Source organism: Mercenaria mercenaria, chromosome 2, assembly GCF_021730395.1.
Source record: "Mercenaria mercenaria strain notata chromosome 2, MADL_Memer_1, whole genome shotgun sequence".
NCBI lineage: Eukaryota > Metazoa > Mollusca > Bivalvia > Venerida > Veneridae > Mercenaria > Mercenaria mercenaria.
The window spans coordinates 37,724,161-37,742,387 of record NC_069362.1 but is presented as its reverse complement, the minus strand read 5'-3'; the positions used below and the strand labels follow the sequence as shown (position 1 = coordinate 37,742,387).

Below are 18,227 nucleotides of genomic sequence, written 5' to 3'. Positions count from 1 at the left end.
AATGAAAATTAAACAGTTTGCATATATATAAACTTAGCTCTTCTATTAAAAGGGGCTGTGGAGCTTAATGATATGTATTCAGGTTCATTCCTTGGAGTAGATGAAAATGGGCACATGGTCACTAAAGCAAGGGTGTCTAGTGATAAGGTATCTTCAATTGAAAAATGGACTGATGCCTTTTTGATCTATTCAAGTATCTATTTGGAAGCATACTCTGATCAAACACAACAAATGCTTCATTATATGTTTATTATTAGAGAAGCTGCTGCTAAATATGGAGGTACTATGTGGCGCACGTATGACGAACAGTTTCGTCTGCGCAAAGCACAAAACTTTGCACCATGGTCAACAATTAATCCTGATCTTTGGCTACGATGTTTTTCAGTACATCATAGTGCTTACTCTACCCAGACATCTGGGCCTTCTAAATTAAAACCCCCTCCTTGCATAGATTTTAATAAAGGTTTTTGCAGATGGGTTAATTGTAGGTATCGCCATGTCTGTTCTACATGCTATAACTCACAACATGGAGAATTTGCATGTCACCTACAAGACTCGCAGCATGAATCCTTTCGATCATATAAGCCTACAAATTCCTTTCGAGGATCATACAGAGGGACTCCATATACAAGGTCATATGGGAGAGGTCAAGGTCAGGGAAGCTACAGAGGTCAAAGACGCTAACGATGCTCAAGCATTTATGCAACTAGCACCATCTCCAATAAATTTGGCTAAATTGCAAGAAGAATTATCAGATTATGATCTTTCTGAAGCCCAGTTTTTGCTTAATGGCTTTAAAGATGGGTTTTCTTTAAAGTATGAGGGCCCATACATGGCTACAGATGCTAGAAATTTAAAATCTGCTATCGAACACCCAGATATTGTTAGAGAAAAAATTAAAAAAGAGGTAGATCTCTTAAGAGTTGCAGGTCCTTTTAAGACTCGGCCAATACACACACTAAGGGTGTCCCCGCTGGGTCTCGTCCCAAAAAAGTCTGAGAAAAAAGACTTTAGACTAATTCATCATCTGTCGTATCCAGCTGGCCAGTCATTAAATGATTATATTAATCCATCAAACTGTTCTGTGCAATATACAAGTTTTGATACTGCAGTGAATATGGTACAGGACCTTTGCTATAAATGTGAGCTTTTTAAAATGGATATTAAAAGTGCTTTTAGGTTAATGCCAGTGAGCCCTGAAGATTTTGACCAGTTAGGTTTCACTTTTGATGGAAACTTCTATTTCGATAAATGTGTACCATTTGGTTGTTCAATAAATTGTATTTTGTTTAACAGATTTGCAGATTTTTTGGCCGATGTTGTAAGGAAAAAAGCTCAATCTCGTAACCTGATGCATTATTTAGATGACTTTTTGGGTGGAGGAAAACATAACTCTGCTGAATGCAAAAAATTAATGCAGATATTTTCAACATGCATGCAACAGCTTTGTGTGCCATTGGCCCCAGAAAAAACAGAAGGTCCTGTTACAATATTAATTTTCCTTGGCCTGGAAATAGACTCTGAAAAGATGGTAGTCCGTTTGCCCCTACAAAAGGTACAAGAAATCTTAATTTCTTTGAATGCTATGTTGCATAAAAAAAGATGCACACTAAAAGAAATGCAAAGTTTAATTGGCATTCTGAATTTTGCATGTCGGGCAATAATTCCAGGTCGCCCTTTCTGCAGAAGACTGATTAATGCCATATGTGGTCTTACTAAACTGTATCACCATCTGCGAATTAATAGCGGAATAAGGCAGGATTTGATTATGTGGAAAGCATTTTTTAGCAAATTCAATGGTATTCAGGTCTTTCATGATCGATTTTGGTCTTACAATCGGGATGTAGAGTTGTTTACAGACAGTGCAGGGGGTTAGGGCCTAGGATTTGGTATATATTTTGCTGGCAAATGGATGTCCGAGAGATGGCCCCAAGACTGGCACAAACATGGCTATACTGCTGATATCACTGTTCTTGAATTGTTTTCAATTGTTGTATCTATATTCACATGGGGAAATGAACTGAGAAACAAAAAGATATGTTTTAGATCTGATAATAATGTCAGTCTGCCATATCATTAACAAATGACATCAAAATCTGATTTAGTGATGGTCTTGATCAGAAATTTAACTCTAAAATGTTTACAGATGAACATAGTGGTTAAGGCAGAACATGTACCTGGCACTAAAAATTTAATAACTAATGCCTTGTCTCGTTTTCTGATGGGCAGATTTCGGACACTCGCCCCAAATGCAAATCCGAATCTGTGCATACTGGAACCTCGTCTGTGGCAAATATTCAGCAACGAGCTGTTAGCTTAATTAAGTTTAGTGTATCAGGCAGCATGGGCATGGCCTACAGCACCGCTGACCCAACATGATAAAAAATTCATTAGTGGTTAAGCCTACAATTTTGGGGGACAAATTGCTTGCGCACTTTGTTGTGGCGGAAAATTCTAGGCTGTTGGCGATGGGATGGTGTCACTCTCAAATTTTATAAATTTATCTTCAAAATATAGGTCTGGTTGGTTTTCTTCCCTCCTTAATATGGCTCTAAGAATACCTGTATTCTTTGAGATGACCAATTTTGGAGGGATGCCATCCTCTATTTGGCACATTCTCAAATTTTCATTAATAAGATGCTTTCTGTCTGCTCGGAACAGGTGGACCTAAAGCGGAGATGAAGTATTTAATTAGAAACAGTATATATGGAGATATATATATACTGAGGAGTATGCTTAACATATATATGGGGAGATATATATACATAGGAGTATGAACAGTATATATGGAGATATATATATACTGAGGAGTATGGTTAACATATATATGGGGAGATATATACATATGAGTATGAACAGTATATATGGAGATATATATATATACTGAGGAGTATGCTTAACATATATATGGGGAGATATATATACTGAGGAGTATGAACAGTATATATGGAGATATATATATATACTGAGGAGTATGCTTAACATATATATGGGTAGATATATATACATAGGAGTATGAACAGTATATATGGAGATATATATATATACTGATATAGGAGTATGAATAGCATATATGGAGATATACTGGCATAATAATATAATGGAGAATACATATAGATATGATATTAATTAATAGTTGAATTATAAGAGGGTGGAATTATAAGAGGGTGACACTGTCCTGTCGCCGGCACCATGAGTTTTCTTTGATTAATAATAAATTCCATATGGCAATTAGTTGATGACCAGTGGAATTTAAGCAAATGTACTTCTCTTTTTGCGGTCAGATTACCATACATGACATATTTTCAGACAGTCAATAAGGGAGATTTGTCTCAACTGGGCTTTTTTTAAAGGGAGATTTGGGTAAAAATAAGGGAGACTTTTATTTGCTCATTTTTACGCGCTAATTAGCCGTTTTCGTGAAAAAATCATCAAGTATTCTATATTGAATTGATAAGTGGAGCCAACAGTTGTGTACAGAATTCATGATTATTACTTATAGCACTTTACTTAATCCAAGGAAATTCAGAATTCCATGAAAGATTGATCGAACCCACGACCTCCTGCACTCGAAGCGGACGCTCTACCACTAGGCTACCGAGGCGGTCTTTTGCTTTATGTGTTGATGCTTCTGCATCTGGGGAGAGTGATCTTTTTGACATGTTTCAGCATACAATACTCAAAAGATTGCAGATATCATGTCAAAACAGTCTTCTAAGGGCAGTCATTTCTTTTCAAAAATGAAGTTGTTAAAAAAAAAAATAATAAAAAAAAATTCCTTAGCTTGATTGTCCATATTTAGATTAAAACTACATGTATTTAAACTGGGAATTCTTCTCCTGTTAATTATTACAACACGACAATATCACAAAGGAATGGCAGTCAATTCTTCAGGCAGTATGGATTGCAATTTATTTCATAAAATTCACTTATCCGGATTCATGTCTGTCGGAAATTCTGTGTAGTCCGACATTAACTCGCCAATTTTTGTTAAATCGTAATTGATTTTTTGCATGTTGTGCAAGTATTTAAATTGAGAAGCATAAACTCGGTGTTAGCACTAACCTGTCTCATCAGCAAAAACTAAAGTACACTTTGGCAGGTGGCGGTAAAATGACGTTATTTTAAGACTGGTTTACATATTGTTTTGAAAACTACAGATCAACGACTTTGATGGTACTGAATCAGTCTAAAGTCTTGCAATTGCCTATGGGTAAGATTAAATGGTTAATTGTTTACAGATGGTGACAGTAGGTGGTAAGTTAATTAATGCCTCAGGCGTGTATCTCTCGATAAACAAGCTAGGGATTATAGACAACTATCAAAATTATGTTTGAAGAGTATTTCCGGGCTACTCGATATTGAATTTTTAGTATTTTCTAAAGGTCTACATAGGGTCCGAGATACGATTTTTCGACAGAGGACTTTTTTTTTATTTTTTATTTTTACGGGAGGTTTTCATGTCTCGGCGGGAGACCGGGAGATATACTGAAAGTACGGAAAAAAAGACTCCCGGGGGGGAGATAGGGCAGTATGGTTTAGCAACTTTAAGCGTGACATTTTGCTTTGAAAAAAAGTATTCAGCTTGTTTTTTTTCAACTTTGATAATGTACAAATTCATATAGTTTTAATGAATAAACATTCATAATTAAAAACTGAATTCTTTTTTTGGTTTTGTTGGTATTCATTTCTGTCTTGAAAAACTTACAATTAAAATTTTCATGCAATTTTGAAAAAATTTTTTTTTGAAAAATTTTTCACAGGGGATCTCCAAAAGAAAATCAGTTTTCTTTCAAAAAATAAGTGAATTAATCTCTGTAAAAACTTCCCCCTTTTCCCTACCCCTCTCTAACCTTGCTAACTGATTAACATCCTATATCTCAGTTTAGCAGAATAAAGAAGAAATTCATGAAAAACCTATATACGCCTAGATTCAGTGGAGCAAACAGAAGAACAACTGATTGTAAAAAACTTGTTGAAAAAGAGTAAAAAATATGAAAATGACTTACTTTTATCTGATGGATTTGGGAAATAGAAGTTGGCAGATGCCCGGGGTAATTTCCTTGAGATGAACCGGGACACAAAAAATTTTCACACTTACTTTAAACCCTGGTCCCAACTATAAAGTTTGACATTTGTTACACTTGTACCTACAAAATACACACTCTTACATTCTACAATCATGTCTTGTTTTCTGTAAAATAATTTAATTTCATGGACATGAAATTTCGTGGTTTTGGTCAGAATGGCAATTTTGTGGGAAAAATAAATTTGTGATTTTCAATTTTTAAAACCTAAAATAAAAGGGGATTTTCCTTTGTTTTGTTGGTATTAAATTTTTTGGGATTGGGACTCAAAACCGAAAATTAATCCCCCCCAAATTTAATGATTTCACAGTAAAAAATAACGCCTAAATCTGAAATTTTTATGATTTATTTCCTTTCGTATTACTTACTTTGAAATTTCTGCACCTTTATCAAATAGTTCATGTAATATTTTTTTGTTTGTTTTTTCCTTAACGGGGTTTTAACATTACACTAAACATTTATGGTCATATTGCCCCCAAAAACCCCTTTTGATGGTAAAGGAGGACTTCAGGTGCCCCCTGGATCACTCAGACCTTTGAAGAACCATAGACCTTCCATTAGCCAATTGAACAGTTTCCATAAGCCAGGTTTGTAACCCACAAAAGTGACAGGCAAGTAATTCAAATTAACCCAACTTAAAAAACTGGGCTGTGAGGCCCCTCCCAGTCTAAGCAAACTTAAACCACGGACGTGAGGCCCCTCCATCATTCTAAGACCAACTTTACCACTGGACTTGAGGCCCCCCCACATGTCTATAGATCAACTTAACCATGGGCGTGAGGCCCCCCATTTGTCTAAGACCAAACTTTAAACCCTGGACCCGTGAGGCCCCTCCATCAGTTTTTTAGACCAACTTTAACCCGGACTGTGGGCACCTCCATCATGTCAAGGTCAGAAGACAACCACTGGGCTGTGAGGGCCCCCCATGATGCCTATAAGGTCAGAAGACTAAAAAACCCGGGGGTGTGAGGCCCCCTCCTGATTCATAGGGCAGAAACTAACCAATGGGCTGTAGGCCCCTCCATGTGCTTTAGCCAGAAACAACCACGGGGGTTGGGGGGGGCCCCTCCATGATGTCATAAATCAGAAGACTAACCACTGGGCTGTGAGGGCCCTCCATGATGTTAAGGTCAAGACTCCACCGGGCTGTGAGGCCCCCCATGAGGGCATGGGGGAGAAACTAACCCAAATGGGCTGTTTAGGCCCCCTTTAAGATTTTCTTGGCGAAACTAAAAACCCGGGCGGAGAAACCCTCCCTGATGCTAAGGTCACAAGACCCACCAGACGTGCGGACCCCCATGTGTCTATAGGAAGAAGATAACCCCCAGGCTGTGAGGCCCCTCCACATTCATAGGGGCAGAAGACTAACCACCAGGGGTGTGAGGCCCTCCCTCAGTCTACAGGTCGAAGCCTAACCACTGGGCTGTGAGGCCCTCCATGAGTCTACAATAGAAATAACCCCGGGGCTGTGAGGCCCCCATGATTTTTTAAAAAGAAAACAACACTGGGGGAAAGGCCCCTCCAAGAGTCTTTAGGCAGAAGGGGTAAACCACTGGGCTGTGCGGGGGCCCTCCTGATGGTCTATAGGTCACAAGACTAAACCACTGGGTGTGGGCCCTTCCATGAGTCTATAGGGCACAAGCTAACCACTGGGGTTGGGGACCCTCCCCTAGTCTTAGGGCCACCAAGACAACCACGGGTGTGGGACCCCTTTATTTTTACAGGTACAAACTAACCACTGGGGGGTTTGGGGGAAAAAAAAGGCCCCCCCCGAACAACCACTGGGCGTGAGGGACCCCCATCATGTCTTTGATGGGGGGGGGACTAACACTTTTGGGGTGTGAGGCCCCCATGATTTTTCTTAATGAAAGTCTAACCACTGGGGGTGTTAGGCCCCTTATGAGTCATAGGGGCAAGCTACCACCGGGGTGTGAGGGCCCCCCCCATGATTTGGGGAAAAGGTACAAAACTAACCACCAGACTGTGCGGGGGGGCCCTCCCTGATGACTATAGACAAAAGACTAACCCCTGGGGGTGTAGGCCCTCCTGATGCTTTTGACGGGGAAGACAACACTGGGGGGTGTGAGGGCCCCTCCTGTGTCTAAGAACAAAGAAGACTAACCCCGGGGGCGGGAGGGGCCCCTTTAGAGTCATAGACAAAGATACCCCTGGGGGTGGAGGGCCCCCTATATGCATAGATCGGAAACCAAAACCCCGGACGTGAGGGCCCCCCATATGACATAGATCAAAGAAACCAGGGGGTGTGAGCCCCTCCTGATGACTATAGATCAAAGATAACCACTGGGCGTGAGGCCCCTCCATGATGTCAAGATCAAATCTAACCACTGGGGTTAGGCCCCTCCAGATGTCTATAATCAAAGATAACCACTGGGCTGTGAGGCCCCCATCAGTCTATAATCAGAAACATAAAACAAACTTCATACCTTTTTCCCTTTAAAAAAAAATTTTAATAAGTATCCCATTTTTTTTTTTGTAATTTAGGAAGCATTTTTAAAAAAGTTTGGAGAAAAGAACTGTAGTCGTAAGATTTAACTAAAGACCAAAATCTAATGATATGGGTCTAAAAGTTTTAGAAATACAGCAAGAAGCAGTAACTTACACAAGGTGTATGATGTCATGTTCATCTGTGTGCTTCTCTGGTTCTACTCCACCTAAATGGATAAATTATATAGAACACCTCAAAGCTTTAGTTAACAGTAAAGAAACCCCAAAAATATGGTATTTTTTAAAAACTGCTTTCTTGAAATGAGGAGTTATAGAGAAAATTTAGGATCCCCAGATATTTTTGAAGGGTTTTCATTCTAACACTTTTTCTTTTTCCCCTTTAGCACTAGAGATTTCAAAATTTCTGTAAGTGTTCTACAAAACCATTGTACGAAAACTTCTAAAAAATAGGTAAATATAAAAATACTTCAGAGTGCAGGGAAATGACGTAAAATTCGCCCCTTTTTGGGTGTTAAAATCATAACAAAATATTACAAATGTCCTTTTTTTGCTGCTAAATATTTTTTGGGAAAACATTAAATCCTGGGGGATTTTTTTTCGTGGGTTTCGTGGGTTAGTCAATCCACAAAAATTTTTCCCAAAGAATAGTAAAATTCCCATTCATCTGATGTTCAAAAGTTGAAATCCATGAATTCATATCCCCACGAAATTGCCGTTTTGACCAAAACAGCGAAAGTTTATGCCGACAAAATTAAATGATTTTACAGTATACCTAACTCAAATTAACACCCGGAGTAAATGAGTTGCATGTTACACAGTATATCATTGAACTGAAATGTGACACAGAAGCTTTGTATAGTCATCTACATACCTGCATAACATGTGGCACAGAGATCCATGTCTATACACTGTAGACATCTATATCTCCGTCCTGGCAGAGTAACATTACAGCCATCACAGTTCACTTCAACCTCTAACAGATCACAGAACCTGGCTATAAACATCTGTACTGCCTGAAAATTTGATCAAGTTCTAATTATTCCACTTGCCTCATTTTTAACAGAAAGCTAATATATCTGTTATGATGTTTGGAAGAACTTTCAGTCAGAAATATATCCTACTGAATGCAGTGTTTGTTTGCATATATTCTCTCCATTTTGAGGCTTATGAACAGTGTCAATATTTGCCATTTTGAGTTATTCTAGGATCGTAACTCAAAGGCAACTCAGACATTCAGTTATTAAAAACTTGGCTGAGATAACATGTCCAAGTTGGTGAACATTAAAATAAAAACTGCACAAGTTAGAGAGCAGACAACATTTATGGACACCATCTGACACCCACCTGCCTAAGATTTCCTGTTTCACAGGCATATAAAAGGTCAATCTCTGTACAATAAACAATTTAAAGTTTTCCTCTGATGTTGCTCAACAGAACACTGTAATTAGGTCAATAACCTACCTTCTCATCATCACCATCAGAGTTACCTAACATTTTCTCATCACCATCAGAGTTAACTAACTTTTTCTCATCATCACCATCAGAGTTACCTATCTTTTTCTCATCATCACCGTCAGAGTTACCTACCTTTTTCTCATCATCGCCAAGATCCTCCTTGTTTTTGTACCAATCTACGAAAGAGCCACTACTACATTCATCAAACCACTTCATATGCTGTGTGTACTCCTTCAGTTCCTCTGCCTCATCTAGTTTCTCCATACGACAGTCACGCATCTTCACAGTCTCCTTGGCAACCATTGAAAACAGAGCAGGCAGCTTCACATCCGAGATAAAGTTAAGGTCATAGGGCTGAAACATTTTAGAAAGGAAAACAAACATTTGCAAAGGTTAACTCAAGTCTCAGACAGAACATTATCAAAGCTTGTAAATGGAACAAGCAAATAGTCTATTGACTGTTAAAGATGTTCCTAAAAAATATGTTATGGAACAATTATGATATCAACTGTTTTTCTTTGAGATTATTATATCTAAAAAATCTCAATAAAAATATAATTTCACAAATATATCTTTATTATATATTGTTGAAACAGTAAGACATTTACTGTGACTTTATACATGAAAGAACATTAGATCCCAAGTGTGAATTCGAACACACCACAGTAGAGAGCAAGTAATTGGAAGTCAGTAACTGTAACCATCTGGCCATGAAAGCCCACTTATTTCTGGTCATTAATATTCAAAATATAAAAATAAATTGTGTTGCCACGGAAACATACCTGCCAGTGTATATCCAGTAGATGTAATAACGCTCCTTGTATATAATCATAGGCCGCATGTAACTTTCTGTAAACATAACAGGCGGATTTTAAATTTGCATACAAACTGAGTGCTAAATACAACGTCAAGGTTGTAACTTTTCATGTAATCACCACTGGCTGTTAATTGCTTTTGCAATACTTTTAGCCAAATTTAGGTATCCATATTTAACCTCCAATAGGCAGCCGAAGGAACTGATTTACTGATGAATGAAAGTCTTACAATACACAACCAACGTATGAAAATAATCTGTACTTCTATCATCTGTATTGAGGAAAAACTTTAAAAGAAACATACGGATCAAGATCATGTCTCCTGTGTTTATGAAAGGCATCTGTCAGTCTACGTATGAGAGTATAGTAAGAATGTCGGACTTTGGCTTCCTGTTCCAGGCCACACCCATCTAAACCTTCAGCATAGTGTCGAGCAAATCCATCCTGGAAACTCAACATTTCTTGGAGAAATAACACAATCAGGATCTGAAACAGAACAAGAAATCTATTACACTGGTACAATATAAATCACCTAAGCCGCACCATTAGAAAACCAACATAGTGGTTTTGCGACCAGCATGGATTCAGACCAACCTGCGCATCCGAGCAGTCTGGTCAGGATCCATGCTGTTCGCTTTCAACGCCTATTGCAATTAGAGAAACTATTAGCAAACAGCATGGATCCTGACCAGACTGCGCGGATGCACAGGCTGGTCTGGATCCATGCTGGTTGCAAAGCCACTATGTTGGTTTTCTCATCGTGCGGCTCATTCCTTTTTGTTTCATGCTGACATTTTCTACACTGGAAAGTTGTGTATACCAGAACTTATCTATACCAGACAGTATAAGGTTGGAAGACTATTGCCTTGCTTTGTGAGTAAAAGCTGTAAAAATATCATACACTTTGAATAACAGGTATAGCCAACACAATAAATGATACAAGAGCACCGCCTTGCGGGTGCTGACGCTCATCTGATTTTTTTTGTGTAATAGAAATATTGTCCTACCCATGATTTTCTAAGTCTAAAAAGGGCCATCATTCTTGCAAAAAGCAGGATAGAGTTATGTTTCTTGATGTACAGTGTCCACTTATGATGGTGAAAAACTGTTGCAAGTTTTAAAGCAATAGCTTTGATAGTTTATGAGAAAGTTGACTTAAACATAATACTCAACCAAGAAAATGATTTTCTAAGTCCAAAAGGGGCAATAATTATTGCAAAAAGCAGGATGGAGTTACGCTGCTTGCTGTACAGGGTCAGCTTATGATGGTGAACAAGTGTTGCAAGTTTCAAAGCAATAGCTTTGATAGTTTAAGAGAAAAAGTTGACCTAAACATAAAACTTAACCAAGAAATCTGATATTTTCTAAGTCCAAAAGGGGCCATAAATCTTGCAAAAAGCAGGACAGAGTTATGTTTCTTGCTGTACAGGGTCAACTTATGATGGTGAACAAGTGTTGCAAGTTTTAAAGCAATAGCTTTGATAGTTTAGGATAAAAATTAAAGGCTGACCTATACATAAAAACTTAATCAAGAAAACTGATTTTCTAAGTCAAAAGGGCAAATAAATTTGCCCCCCCCCCCCCCAACGCAAGATGGAGTTATGTTTCTTGAGTACGGGTCTGCTTATGATGGGAACAGTATCCAAGTTTCAAAGCAATAGCTTAGATTTAGTTGGGAGAATAATTGACCTAAACATAAAACTTAAAACAAGAATCTTGATATTTTCTAAGTACACATTGGGGCCATATATCTTGCAAAAGCAGATGGAGTTATTGTTACTTGCTATACAGGGTCAGCTTGTGATGGTGAAAAGTATTCCAAGTTTCAAAGCAATAGCTTTGATAGTTTAGGAGAAAAGCCGACCTAAACATAAAACTTAACCAGGCAACGCCGACGCAGACGCCGACAACCGCTCAAGTGATGACAATAACTCATCATTTTTTTTTCAAAAAATCAGATGAGCTAAAAATGCTTTTTCACAATTTAGAATGAAAATAGAAACCATAACGTGAAAGTCTTGACTAAACATCCCTCCCCACCCCCACCCAAATTGACCTTGGAATGGTTTGTCCTTAAACAACATTCAGGACAGTTCTGTACTGTACTAGTCATGTGCACATGTCTTACCAGTGTGTCCTCTGACAACATTTGGATCAGTTCTATACAGATCATGTGCACATGTCTTACCTGGAACAGTTTGTCCTCAGATAACATTTGGATCAGTTCTGTACGGATCATGTACACATGTCTTACCTGGAACGGTTTGTCCTCAGATAACATTCCGATCAGTTCTGTACTGATCATGTACACATGTCTTACCTGGAACGGTTTGTCCTCAGACAACATTCGGATCAGTTCTGTACTGATCATGTACACATGTCTTACCTGGAACGGTTTGTCCTCAGACAACATTCGGATCAGTTCTGTACTGATCATGTACACATGTCTTACCTGGAACGGTTTGTCCTCAGACAACATTCGGATCAGTTCTGTACTGATCATGTACACATGTCTTACCTGGAACGGTTCTGTACTGATCATGTACACATCAGCTACAGCTTGTGCATGTTGTGTCCTCTCTTGTAACATGTTGTGAACTCTGAAAATACAACTCAACATATAATAATTGAGCCATGCCATGGGAAAACCAACATAGTGGCTTTGCGACCAGCATGGATCCAGACCAGCCTGCGCAGTCCGGTCAGGATCATGACTGTTTCGCTTTTAAAGCCTATTTGGAATTAGAGAAACTGTTAGCGAACAGCATGGATCCTGGACCAGGAATGCACAGATGCGCAGGCTGCTCTGGATCCATGCTGGTCGCAAAGCCACTATGTTGGTTTTCTCATGGCGTGGCTCATATATCATTTGGCCAGATTTTGATCTCAATCTTTGATGGTACCTTTTTGGTAATGCTTGTATGGTGAAAGACCTTGAAACATTTGCTCCCTATCATTACTCACTAATCCTGGCATGAGTCAAGGTAGAACAGTTATAGGGAGGGTACTTGCAGTTTTGCAGATGGTTGGTGGTTCCACAAATGTGCCCAACCATGCTAAGGGAGTCTTTGAGTCCTCCTCCAATAATAAAAACAAAATCTGAAATACAACCTTAGTTAAATTAGCACTGAAAACTGTCCTATGGAAACATATCTTACTTTGTAATCTGTCATTTTGTCTTATGATATGCTCTAAATATCCTCAATATTTTGACATTACAAATCAAACATTAAACAAACATACTTCTCTGTACTCCACGCCTGATCTTGTACAAACTCCAGAACCAGTCGGAATGACGGGAACTTCTCTGATAGGTCAAACTGGAAAAACATTTCAAACAAAAAAGTCAGTCATAATTTTTTCATCCATCATCAGAAAATACCTGGGTTCATTAGAACTGACTGACGGCAGCTACTATGCATAGAACAATAAGAATTTCAAAATATAAGACACTATAAGTGTAAACAAATGCTAGAAATGGCAACAGGATAGTGGAACTAATGTACACAATTCATCATACAAACAAAAGCTTCAAAAAAAAGTTTTTTAAAAATTTTCTTGGGGGATTGATTGTTTTACACATGTGTCACATATTTGTTTAATATTAATTTCTTACATGTTAATGCATTTTGCAAAGTATTTCAGTATAACTTGTGTTCTGGGTTTCTAACCAATATTAAATAAACTCTGCAAATATCTGATGATTCCTTTACTTGATGCAGAGATGGAGTATTCATAAAAAAGGGACCAAAAATTGTACAATTTCACCTAAATGATTGCAAGATTTATGGCATCAATGTCATTCAGTTTGTATTATCACTGGGAAGAGAAATGTTAAGTTTCATTCGGGTGTTATGTGCCCAATCTGACAAACTATATCGCTGAAAATGACAAATGAATAGCTGCTACAAAAATGGCTATATACAAAAAGGGGCATAATTTTATAATACTGACAGCAAGGGTTATAGAACAGATTTTGTTCATTTGCTATTACCATGGGGAAGGTTTTCATGAAGCATCATCTGGTGGTGATGAGTAATAAGTGAGATACGAGCTTGCTGAGAGATGTAAACAAAATGCTTAAACACAACAACGGTGCCAGGGAGAGGTATAGCAATAGCACTCCAGACTTTTATCATAGAAAGCTAAAAATTATACATATAATGTCAGACTCAAACCTTGTTTCCAAATTTGTCACCTCGACGAGACAATTTCTTCATCTGTTTGGACAGCTTCATCTTAGATAACTGTAGTTAGGAACAAAATGTGTATATCAAACAAGGTAAAACTGATCTTTATTACACAGTTTTACATTATGTGGTCAGCAAAATGTACAGTTATTAGAACTCAGAATGTGAAGGCATAGTTATCAAAAAAACAGTAAAATCTCCATGAAGCAGCAGCAGCGTTTACTCTAAAGAGGCTGCAATGTTATCTGAATGTGCTTCTTTAAAATATATTTCACCATCTTGAAGAAAGTAAACAAGTAGATTTTAAAGAAATAGTAAGTTTTAAGTGTAATTTTGAAAAACAAGAATAGACATTACCTCTTGTTTAAGTTGAGTTTTGGTGAGTCCGGCAAATTTCAGTAGATACAGGGCCTTCTGTTTACATATAGTAGCTGTAAATATATCATAAATGTACTATGTATATATCGTCAGCATAAAAACTTTGCAGGTGTAACATTTCTTATTTTTTTCTAAAGCAGCTTATTGGCTGAGACATGAATTTGTTTACTGAGGGCTAGGCTGGAAATAAGTTGTTCCATACATTCCTGGTGGAGACTTTTGTCGACTACCCATGTTAAACAAAGAACTCTTTTTAACATTTGTATATTGCAGAATATGTTGTACAACACTTCTGTGTTAATACTTATAACAGAAAATGTCAACCAGGTATACATTAATTGAGCCGCTGATGAGAAAACCTACTTAGATGGCTTTGTGACAGATGGAATCCAGACCACCTGGGCATCGACGTTGGTCAGGATCCATGCTGTTGCTTTCAAAGCTTATGGCAATTAGAGAAAATGTTGGGAACAGCATTGTTCCTGATAGATGCATGGAGCGCAGGCGGTCTGGTCCCATGTGTGTCGCAAAAGCCACTATGTTGTGTTTCTCGTGGTGCAGCTCAATTATATATACAGATGTACAGAATTACTACATTTAATTAAAAGATTATATATTATTGCAGACATGAATTACCAGGATCATCCTCCTCTTTAATCTCCGAGCCTTCATGTTCTGCCGCAATCTTCTGTCGCTGTTGTACTAGTAATGGTTTCAAAGTTTCAGCAGCATTGAATGCCTGACACAGACCATCCGATATACAACCATCTCCACCATTTTGAACTGAAACAGTATTTCAGAAGACCATTACTTTTGGAAAAAGGCGCTATCTTCTTATAGCACTATCCACTATTTGAAGTCCTTCTACCTAAAACCAGTTTACATAAACAAGCTTTGTCAAAATTTTCTAAGTTGAAAAAGGACATAATTTTGCCAAAATTTAAGCCAGAGAAATAACATTTACCATGTAAGACTACCCATGACACTAAAGACGCATAGAGAATCTGAGAACATTTGGTCAGGCAGTTCCTAAGAAACATGCCTAAATGCAAAATTTTTCCAAATTTTTTTGTTAAAAACGGGGTAAAATTACATGAAATCAGAAGCTAGATTTATATAACTTGCCCTGTTAGATTACCTTTTCATCTTGTACCTTTCACCTTTTCTCCATACAAACAAATGAATTTCATTAAAATGAAGCAAGTATTTTAGAACATTTTTTCTCTCTGTTGTTTGTAGATTTAATCTCATTTCAAAACAAAAGCAAACTGTATGGTAAAATTTGAAGATGCAAAACAATAACAAGTATCAGAGGTAAACTTGGTGTACATCTGACATGAACCAGAAGATAAAATCTCACCATATTTTTCAAGATCCTCTCTGAGCTGTTGTGTATGCCAGACCAGGGCACAGAACACAGCAAGGACAGCTGCACTAACATTTTCCCCACCCATCGGCAATACCTTACTGCCTTCCTTACATTTGTGTAGAAACACTGCCGACTTCTCCTCACCATTTATACAAGACCATAGGAACTCCAGCAACACTGTAGTGTCTTCTGAGGCCTGCAGGTGAGCAACATACAAATGTTTTATGTAATATTATTATATATCACTAGACTATGAATCACTTAATCTGACTGGCGGAAAAGTGATCATTTCATAATGCCAAACAGTGCAGACTATGATCAGATTGAACGGATGTCCATGCTAATCTTGGTCTGCACTAATCACAAAGGCAGTATCACTTGCCGATAGCAGGCTAAAGGTTAACAAAGTTTAACAAGAGCACCGCCAAGTGAGGTAATATACGCCCAAAGGGTTACATCAGAGGATGGGAGCAAAATTTAAAGAAATTGACTGCTGAAGCCCAAAGGACAGGATCAATAAAAAGAAGAAATTCCAAAAAACAAATTCTAAGTCCACAAAAAAATTCTTACCAGGTAAAGTTATGTCATAATATCCTAAACATTGGAGGTACCATCCATGTTGTACCACAGAAAAGTGGTCTCAGTTTTTCCCTACGGCTAATAATAAAGTTTCAAAATAAGCTATTTATAGTAACAAACTAGAATGTGTCTGTAGGACACAGGGTGTGCCCCTCCCCCCACTAGTACATTTGTCACAAATAAGGGGAAATAATTCGAATGTTTGCAGTCTTAATGGGGTATAGCCTGAACAAACATTTTATGAAAAGGATTCATTATTCTAGGCCCTATAACTTTTTGAGCTATGAGCATCACAAACAAAAATCCACTATTTTGGCTATTTCATGGGCATTACTCTGTAATAAGAGCTAAGATTTCAAGAAGAATGCAAGCTGTGAAAGTCACATCATGTTAAAGGGACTCAGCAAGGTTCTGAATTTACATCTAATACTTTATGAGCTAGACACAATAATTAGGTAAAAAAGTGCATTTTTTACTATTTAAGGGGCCTAACTTTAAAAATAGGGTGCGGAGCCAGCAAAAAAATTAGAGGAGTGCAAGGTTTATAGCATTAAAGACTTATGCAAGTTTTAACCATTTATATTAACGTATTTTTGGCTAGGTGCATCACAAGGTGAAAATGTACTTTACGGACTATTTCAGGGCATAACTCTAAAAATAGGGGATGTACCAATGAAAATAGGAGGTGTGCAAGTTTATATCTTGGATTTAAGGACTGATGCAAGGTTTCATGAATTATATCAAATACTTTTTGACGTAGGCATGGTCACAAGGTGAATAAATGCGATTTTTGACTATTTCAGGGGCCATAACTCTGAAATAGGGGGCGGAGCCAGATGTAAAAATAGGAGGTGCGCATGTTCATATCCGATTAGATCATGCAAGGTTTCAAGAACTATATCAAATACTTTTTTGAGCTAGGCATGTCACAGGTAAGATTGTGCATTTTTGACCATTTAAGGGGGCCATCATCTGAAAATAGGGGGCAGAAGGCCAGATGAAAAATAGGAGGTGCGCAAGTTCATATCATGATAAAGACTCATGCAAGGTTTCATCAATTTATATCAAATACTTTTTGAGCTAGGCGCGTCATGAACTTTGGACAGACGAACGGATACACGGACAAGACCAAATCTATATGCCCCCACCACTCATGGGGGGTGGGGGGGGGGGGGGGGGGGGGGGCACAAAAAGAGAAGTAATACAAAAAAAATTATTGTAAGAGAACCTCCAAGTGTGACCTTGACTTTGAAGCAAGTCATCCAAAACATGCGCTGCACGTGTTCTGTGTGGTGAACATTTGTGCCAAGTTTCATTGAAATCCTCCAGCAGTTCAAGAGTTTACAGAGCGAACAGCAAAAGTCATAAATGACCTTTCACTCCTATGTGTGATTTTGACTGAAGGCTAGTCACCCGAAACAAGCCCTCTGTCTAAGTGTGGTGAAACTTTTGTGGCACGTTCTTTGAAATCCTTCAGCAGTTCAAGAGTTACAGAGTGGACACTAAACACACTCATATGGACATTAACCCTTAAGGTGTGACCTTGACCTTGTGAGCTAGTCATCCCAAACAAGGCTTATGCACGTCTCTCCATGTGGTGAACATTTGTGTCAAGTTTCTTTGGAAATCCTCCATAGGGTTTCAAGAGGTCCATCAGAGCGGTACCCGAAATTGTAACAGACAGAGGACACGTGGTCAATACATACTACCATCCGTAGGGGTATAATAATAAAAAAGAGACTTACATATTTGCCTGACAGTGACCTCTGTAGTTTGCCTATCATATATCCACCCCGGAACAACGTTGTCCACAGCTCACTTCTCAATATATCTTGTTCTGCTGCCTCCTCTAGTTCCATTAACTGATCTCGTGGTAAGTACTGTAACA

The 18,227-nt window shown here is 38.2% G+C and overlaps 1 protein-coding gene across 1 annotated transcript in view; it reads right to left on the bottom strand.

Annotated features, from left to right (window-relative positions):
- LOC123562125 (zinc finger ZZ-type and EF-hand domain-containing protein 1-like) overlaps nt 1–18,227 on the bottom strand; it is a 93,767-nt gene that overhangs the window by 26,757 nt on the left and 48,783 nt on the right. Inside the window, 15 exon segments of the mRNA XM_053535432.1 lie at nt 5,010–5,128; nt 5,131–5,150; nt 7,708–7,759; nt 8,425–8,566; nt 9,141–9,362; nt 9,791–9,857; nt 10,128–10,309; nt 12,276–12,334; nt 12,374–12,423; nt 13,067–13,143; nt 14,002–14,070; nt 14,371–14,444; nt 15,028–15,174; nt 15,752–15,956; nt 18,085–18,206. Coding sequence (XP_053391407.1) covers nt 5,010–5,128; nt 5,131–5,150; nt 7,708–7,759; nt 8,425–8,566; nt 9,141–9,362; nt 9,791–9,857; nt 10,128–10,309; nt 12,276–12,334; nt 12,374–12,423; nt 13,067–13,143; nt 14,002–14,070; nt 14,371–14,444; nt 15,028–15,174; nt 15,752–15,956; nt 18,085–18,206 — 1,607 coding nt within the window.